General features: G+C 40.8%; 1 protein-coding gene across 7 annotated transcripts in view; it reads left to right on the top strand.

The window, feature by feature from the left end:
- ktn1 (kinectin 1) overlaps positions 1 to 8,384 on the top strand; it is a 152,853-nt gene that overhangs the window by 65,239 nt on the left and 79,230 nt on the right. For all 7 annotated transcript variants that reach the window (XM_070879167.1, XM_070879165.1, XM_070879163.1 and 4 more), the window contains 3 exons: positions 1,789 to 1,900; positions 5,059 to 5,246; positions 6,964 to 7,032. In XM_070879167.1, the coding sequence (XP_070735268.1) occupies positions 1,789 to 1,900; positions 5,059 to 5,246; positions 6,964 to 7,032 (369 nt within the window). The remainder of the gene's footprint in view (positions 1 to 1,788; positions 1,901 to 5,058; positions 5,247 to 6,963; positions 7,033 to 8,384) is intronic.

The raw sequence follows: 8,384 nt of genomic DNA, 5'->3' as shown, positions 1-8,384 counted from the left end.
AGAAGCCTCAGTGCTGATGGCAATGTGCTTTTATTAAAAAATGTTCAAAAATTAAACAGCTACAAAGAACTACAAAAATGGCCGAGTGCCAATGTTTTTTTCACACTGCGCGTGCGCGAACGCTCCAACGCGCACGCGCAGCGTTGCCGGCAGGAAAAAAACTAATTTAAATAGTACCCGCCCCCTCCCACTTACAATATCGGCGCGAGTGTAAGCTCCGCCCCCTGGGCGCCGCGCCAGGCAGACAAGGAGCTGCAAAGCGCTCCAGAATCGCGATTTTTTTTTTTAGGCGCCGTTTTAGGCGTGAAAAACGGGCGCCCAGCTCGGAGGGGCGCCCGTTTTTTTTCGTGTGGAAACTTGGGCCCTTAATGACTTGACTAAAGAATGTGAATAGGATCAAACAGCTATACAGGACATATGACAAACTTCGCAAAGTTAATTTACTATACAACAGAAGCATTCATGGAAGCTTAAACTACAAAAATAAAAGAAGTAAATAGACAAAACATATTTACATAGTTTTTTCAAAAATCGAAATAAAAACAGTTATCCCCCCCTCCCCCAATCAAAACTCTTTTCCCCCCCCCCCCCCCCCCCCCCACCTATATCAAAACACCCCGCCCCCCCCCCCCCAGCCCAAAATCAAAACTCTCCTCACTAAACAAAGCACAACCATCAATAAATAAAAAAATAAAACTCCAGTCCTACCTCGGCCCGGGAAGCCAGTGCGGGAGACCACTCAGCCGGGGATAAGTGCGGGACTCTATGGTGTGCAGCAGCCCGGTGTGCGTCGTGATGCCACTCGGCCTGGGATAGGGGCAGGACATTGGGTCCCACGCTGCAGAGGAGCTACTGCACATGCACGAAACCTTCAGTGCACATGCGTTGAGCTGCCGGCACTCTTTGGAGCGCAGGGCCTTAGCTCTGCCCCCTAATTGAATTGCCAAGCCATGGGAGAGGCCACAGAGTGGCCAGAATGTGGGGACAACTTTTTGGTGCCATTTTTATCCCAGGAAATCGGCGCGCCTCGGGTGAGTGCGCCAAAAATCGGCAGGGACCAAATTTGAGCCCTATAAAACCAAGAACGCATGCTTATCTTTTTACAGCTTTAACTGCTTATCCTCCCACTTGTGTATCTGAATTCCCCCAAGTCTGCTCCTTTACTGTACTTAAAAAAAAAAAGTTTTACAATTTAGTGTACATTTTATTTTTTCCCTCAAAATGTAGCCCCCATCCTTTTTAATCTATCTGCCTGTATATCTTGAAGTCATTAACAGAGCTCTTCAGTGAAGCATGCTCCCAGTTTTTGTACACATGTTTATGTTACAATGGGGTATCCCTATACTCCAGATTGTCTCCATCTGGATGTCTATATTATCAATAATTTATCCATTAAGGACTACTTTTATGTCCTTTAACCAACTTCCTGTCTTTGGTGTCATATTCTTGCTCGCTCTCGCTCTCACTCTTGCACTATTCACTTAGTTTTTCTTTTAAGAAGCAATTTGTGAAGGTACGAAAGTAAATCATACCACACATGGTATAATAAATCAGTGTTTTTTGAGCCCCTAGGTGAACATGTCCTAAACCTCATTCATGTTTTATGGAATAAATAGAGTATTGTGGTGAGCAACAGGACAAATGTAGCCACGGATAATAGTTCACTGCTGACTAGAATATCCTCTGTCAGGAAGAGGAATATTTATCTTTTAGACTAATTTTTGTTTTTATACTTTTGAAGCTGCACGAAGTGAGCTACATTGACAGTTTCTGCTTTTATTCACAAAGACCCAGTTGCAGGAGGAAGTTGAAAGGAGGCAAGACGATATGCAGAAATATCTCAGGAACATAACTACAGAACATGAGAAAAGGCTAACAGAAGTTCAGGGCGCAAAACAAGGTAATTGTCTGAAACAGATGTTCATCTTTGGGAGTATCATTTCGGAGGTTGCTGCTTTTTTCCTTCTCCAGTTTCTCTGTTCTCATTGAGACACAACTCTTTGCAGGGGCACAGTTCACTGCTAGTCACTATCCAATACCACACTGAATTACCTACATGTCTTGTTGACAATGATTAGGTTGGACACCAGGGATTCGTCATCTGAAATCTGCGCACTTCTATCCATGTGGGATTAGCATCAGGAAAATGGCTGCTGCAGAGACATCTGCATTTGGACTGTAGACATTTAGCATTGTAATCTACTCCTTTGCTGTGCACTCCTTTCTGGGAGTGGGCAGGCTATAGGGTGAAGGAAAGGGGTCTGTTCATGTAGGTAGCCACCTTCCTGCTCCCAAGTGTATGGCAACTGTGTGTACCACCCAGTTCCTGAGAGTTTTATGTCGTTCGCAGGAGTTAAGTGGCTTTATGTAGGAATGCCATCTCTGCTCGTTTTTTTTTCAGATCAACATTTTCTTGGATGGTTAAGCCCCTATTAGGTTTAGGGAAATTATTTTAGGTTTTGCATTGGGTGTTTCAGCAGGAAATGTGCTGTTTGCTGCCTCTTCGACTTGATGCTTTGGGTGGTTTTCCTAGAAGGGAGTTGGGATGTTCCTCATCTGGGTGCCTTGGAGTAGGTGGCAATTGGATGGTTGTATCTTCGTGCTTTTGCACTCTGTTGGGATGGCTCCTCATATTCTGCTGTGGTACCCCTGTATATACAATAATGCACTGTTCCCTATACCCTGTACCAGATTCCCTTTCCGTTATACTTTACAAACCCTCTTTTACACTTGATTTTTTGTCTGGGGAGTCATCTTCATCTTCTGCTCACCTTCGATCCTTTCACTCAGCTAGGCTAGCCATACTGTTTCCAAGACTGCTGAAACAGTTGGCGGGCTGTGGATTCCTATTGATTGGCTGATGGATCCCACAGGTTGTATCTGCCCCTTTGGGATTTGCGCATACACTTTTATATCAGAAAAAACTACATCTTGTCTATTCCACATAAATAAAACAATCACATTCAACCTTAAGTGTGATGAGTGTTGCACTTGAATGATTGGTTTAAGTATTTAAAATCTGTTTGGGGGTAACCATGTTGATTTGCTCTAATAGTTACACAAGTAGAGAGGGGTAACCTAACCAATAAGAAACATGGACTTTTGGAAAACCTACTTGCTCAAATCATGCAATTTTTCACTCCAAATCCAGCCATCTGGGACCAGCAATTATTGCAAAAGATTCAAATGGCACACTTAAAATTTCCTAATGTCCTTACTTTCTTCATTTTGGTCAGTACATACAAGAAATAAAAGACTTAAGAGCTGAATTTGCAGTCTGAGGCTTCCTGCGGGTGAATGCCTCTGAACTGCAAGAAAAAAGTATGAATCTACCTGATGGTTCCGGAGGTTTGTAGACTCGCACTTCTGGGCCTCGACGTATACGCATGTGTAAAGACCAATATATCCCAGGGGCGCAGGGATTCGCAAGTGCCCCATGGATCACGTGGGCCAGGCCACCAATGGAAAAAGTAGGATCCTCATAATGCTTATGGGGATTTCATTTACATATGGAATCCCCATAAGCATGAATAGGAATCACATAAACACAATTACACATAAAAGGCGGCCCTGTGCCTGCTTTTACCAGGCATAAGAGTTTCACGGGCATTCTCGAGGCAGTTGTTAGGCAAATAGCCTAACTCTCCGCCAGTGAATGTCCATTTCCCGGCGATGTGGATGATCTGTCAAGCTGAAACTTGACAGATCGCAAATTCCGTGTTTTCGTGTCTGCACAGTGCATAGAAATCCAAAACTTGTGGGGCACTTGCATGCGTATGCGGTCATAAGCCCCAGAAAATCCAGGCCTAAGATTTTTATAGTGCCTTTCACAATCTCACGAGCATTTAACATCCACTGAAGTACTTTTGATGTTTCATAGAATCATAGAATGATGCAGCACTGAAGGAGGCCATCTGGCCCATCGTGCTTATGCCGGCTCTTTAAAAGAGCGATCCAATTAGTCCGATCCTCCCGCTCTTTCCCCATTGCCTGCAGAATTTTCCCCTTCATGTATTTATCCAATTCCCTTTTGAAAGTTACTATTGAATCTGCTTCCACCACCCTATCAGGCAGTGCATTCCAGATCATCATAGCAGTGTTGTCACTGTTGCATCGTTCTGCATACTCCCACTTTGTAAAAATAAAATGCAGCATAGTCCACTCATTAGCTCATTTGTAAGTTAAATTAGGCTGGGCTGGGTGGGGAGGGGAGAACAAGAATGGCGAATCATGTTCTGTTTGTGTGATGCACACTGTATAGCATTAAGATTCTTGATGTTGCTGTTTCTGCAGTCCTTGGCCTAAACCATGTCAAATTATATATCTTAAATTTATGCACATTTTCAACTACATTAATATGTCTTGGTTTAACATTCTCCCGGATTTTGTGGTCGGCACTGAACAAACTGCGCTTGCTGTTCATTATGCTTAGAGCTGCCCACAGACTTTTCGTGGCCGTTTGCGCGGCAACTTCTGGTTATCGGGAATCTGATAGTGTGGCGTCCTCCACAGGCAACCTGGGACCTGTATGAATAGGGCAAGCAACAGTGTGTCTCTTCAACCAATCAGATTGAATAATCCTTACTGAGGCACAGAGAGTCTAAACCAGGAAGTGCAAGTTAGAATATTTAACTTACTGTAAAATCATGTACAAAATGCAAAATCAAGAGCAGGAAAGAAAGATGAGACAGAATGAAAAAATTTAAAAAAAGTTTTACTTTAATTTCTAATTTAAAAAAATCTCCAAGAGTCATTAAAATCTGAAGGAATGAGACTGCACATTTGCAAAAGTAAATTTTCAACGCCAGGGAGTTTGTTTGGCAGTAAGACTTGGCACACTGTTTTTAAAAATTCACTTAGACTTGAATGGACAAGGCCTAACTTTTTCTGGCGTGTTTAGTACCTAGTGGTTAACTACTGTGACTGGGTAGCTAGTGAAACAATCTGGCGATACTGCAAATAATGGAAACAGGCCTTTGAAGTAGCACTTTGTACCAGCTCAAACAAAAGCATCTTTTAATTGTTAATTGTGGCTATGTTGTATCTTTTTTTTCTTAGATTTACAAAGTAAACTTCTGGTTGCCGAAAATGAAATTGGCAATAAAAACAAAGAAGTACAGAGCTTGCACAGCAAACTCACTGATACCATGGTATCCAAACAGCAACTAGAACAAAAGATTGTGCAGCTGGTAACTGCAGAACAAAAGCGAGCTGCTACCGATGATTCCCTGAAGATGCAAGTACAGGTATTGACTATGTGTTTAGATGACAAAACTGTGCACAATTTTGATTTAGATTATTTTTCCTTCCAGAGACCACGAGTGTTCTCTCATTCTGTGTCTCCTCAACCCCCCCCCCCCCCCCCCAAAAGTGCAGAAAATATGAAGATAATTTTCTCAAGCCATGTTGTAACTGACACTTCTTGGGTAGTGATGCTTACTTACCATGAGTCCCTTTCTCTCTTCTCTTCCCCACCCCCCTGCCCCCAACCAAAAAAGAATTTCTAACAAGCCTATATAGTTAAAAAGTGAAAACATGATCTCATTTTGTATGGTCTTGGTATACTGAGTCATTGCAGAATAATATGGATAGTCCGGGTTCTGTTCCCATCATATTCCATGTGCTGTTTCAGTCTTCATTAATTGGATAACGGAAGGAGAATTGGGGTGTGAATCAGCTCTGAGATTTGGTCAAAAGAACGTTACTTGATGCCTTTTGGCCAGGAATGGTGCACTGCAGAGTTGTAGTTCTCCACATTCCCCCCAACCCCCCCCCCCCACAAACACACAACAGTTTTTTTTTATTCCAGCACCTTGGCAGCATTTATCAACGGCTTTCATTTAAAAAAAAAAATTGGTATGATTTAATCTTTACTAGCAGCTAAAAACTTGATTTTCATTAAGTAAAATGAAAACTGTCACTATAGCTGACTTTTTTGGAAAATGAATAATGAAGGGGTATTTTCTGTCTGTGAAATATATGCTGACTATTATAAAACTTTCATGTTTAACAGTCATCTTGGCATTTGTATAGAATATTGCTTAGTTGGCAGAACTTCTCAAGCCCAATAGATCTCTATTTAAAAAAACAAATCCAGCCATAAATGAACATAGTTCACTTTGCCCTATCTTCCCACTTACAAAAAAACCCCACACAATTCAGAGCAATTTTTGGAGGGAGTAAATGTTTTAACAGTTCTTGCTTAGCCTTTCACAAGCAGTACTATTGTGCTATAATTCTACAAGATAAAAAAAAAATTACATGGGGGAGGGGGAGAAACAAAAGCTCGGCAGAATTAAACTATGATTTCGACCGTCCCCACTCCTTGAATCAACCATGATCTGTATGTACCTTGTGTTTACCTCGTTAGAAAACTCTTGTCAACTAAGGCATGTCTTTTGTATTTGGTAGTTGATTCACAAATTGGGGTGGTCTTCAATATAACTTAAAATAGTCTATCGTTCCATAAATAGCATAATTTCTACAAATTCCTAAAATTGACCAGTTGACCTCTGAAACTACAAACTTCTGATTTGATTAGTAATGTGTGGAAAAAGTAACTACTTGTCTCCGTTAAGAAAACTGCAATTTCAATTTTTTTTTTCTGCTCCTCATTTATACTAAACTGATCCAGTTAGATCTCAACCCTTCCTTTCCTTTCTTGTTCCCCATCCCAAAACTAAATGTTTGCCTACTCTAACCAAGATTCATGTCTTTTGAGGATTTTGGATGCAAGTCTGCTGTGAAAGTGTAGGAGGAGCCCTGCATCTACTGAAAATAGAATAAACATGACAAAATATGTTCTTCAGTGCAAGGACAACATAATCAACATAGCTGGAAAGGACATTAAAACAGATGGTTACATATGTTTGATTATTTTCATGATCAAAGTTGTGCACGCTTATCTTCTCATTTCATTTTTCACTTGTTTTTCTCTCTGCTATGTTTGGTTTAAAATAAAAGGATATGTTGGAACAGAAACAAACCATGAATGCTCAGATACAAAATCTTCATGCCCAAATGGCGTCTCAGGTATAGTGACTTTGAAGGTGTGAATTTCAGTTTATCAAGATCTAAATATGAATTGTCTTTAAAGCTTTAAATTATAAAGAATAATACAAGTTGAACCTCCCTTATCTAGAACGCCCTCGTCCACCACCACCGAGTGGCGCATGCGCAGAACTCCGACATGAACAAATTGAAGTCCTTCCTCACTGCCGACTCCCGCAATCAATGGCCTGACCCCGCAATCCACCGCCCCCCCGATATCTCTGCCCGACTCCCAGCCCCGATATCCCTTTGCTCAGTACTTGGACCATCCAATTTAACGTGACCACCCCTCGTCCAGAAAAATCCCTTATCCAGAACAGGCCAGGTCCCGAGGGTTCCGGATAAGGGAGCTTCAACCTGTATCTGTTAAATAACCTATGCTAAATTCCAAAGATTTGCTGTTCACCTGTTTTCATTGCAGTAGTTTGTCATTAGGTTACTGAGTTACCTAATTTCTACCAGGACTTCTATGGTCCACTTGCAATTGCCCTATGTTGCTGAGCTAGCAAATTGAAATTAACCAGAATTCCTATTTCTGGTCATATCTCATAGAATCATGTAAGCACAAAAGGAGGCCCTTTGGCCCATCATGTCTGTGCCAGTTCTATCAATCAGACACATGTGGATGTTGGAGGAGGACCAGGTTAGTTCAACTGTGATGCCTCCACAGTTGAGCAATCTGTCAACATTGTCAAACCGAATTTCCTTTTGGACTTTGAATGCTGTTGGCAGCTCTAGAACATGAGCTTCAGCCTGCAGGAGAGGAAGGGAGAGACAATTTTGGGAAAAATAAATATGCTCCCTAAGTATCTTCCATAAATTATGGATGTTAACTGACATTCACCTGCAAAACATTGACCTACAAAGGGATCTTTAGTTTGGGGAAAATGGAAGTAGTTCTAACAATGATTCAGGGATAAATTCTTCATGGTTATAGATCTGTTTCTTAATGGAATGGTAAAATTAATGGGATATGCATTTTGTCAGTAGAAATGCTGATTTACATTTTAAGTTAACTTTATGATTATCTGCTTATTGCACTATTTAAAAAAAAATATATATATATATTATGACTAAGATATTAAATCTGTTGAACTTTTATGTCAACTGGAAAAAATCCACTTTGTTTTGCATGTGGTGCAACTGAAGCTCTAGATTTATTGTATACAGTTTTTGTAACTTCATGTTTTCTTGAATTGGGGGTTCCTAAATTGCTTGTATATTAAATATATATAATTCAACAAAAGACTGCTAATTTTGTTCTGTAAAATACTTTTGTGTATTGCCGATTTTCTAGAAAAGTAGAATATTTTAAGCTATTTATGTAGTCTTTT

This window comes from Pristiophorus japonicus, chromosome 4 (genome assembly GCF_044704955.1).
Source record: "Pristiophorus japonicus isolate sPriJap1 chromosome 4, sPriJap1.hap1, whole genome shotgun sequence".
Classification (NCBI taxonomy): domain Eukaryota; kingdom Metazoa; phylum Chordata; class Chondrichthyes; family Pristiophoridae; genus Pristiophorus; species Pristiophorus japonicus.
This window is presented reverse-complemented; position numbering and strand designations above follow the sequence as displayed.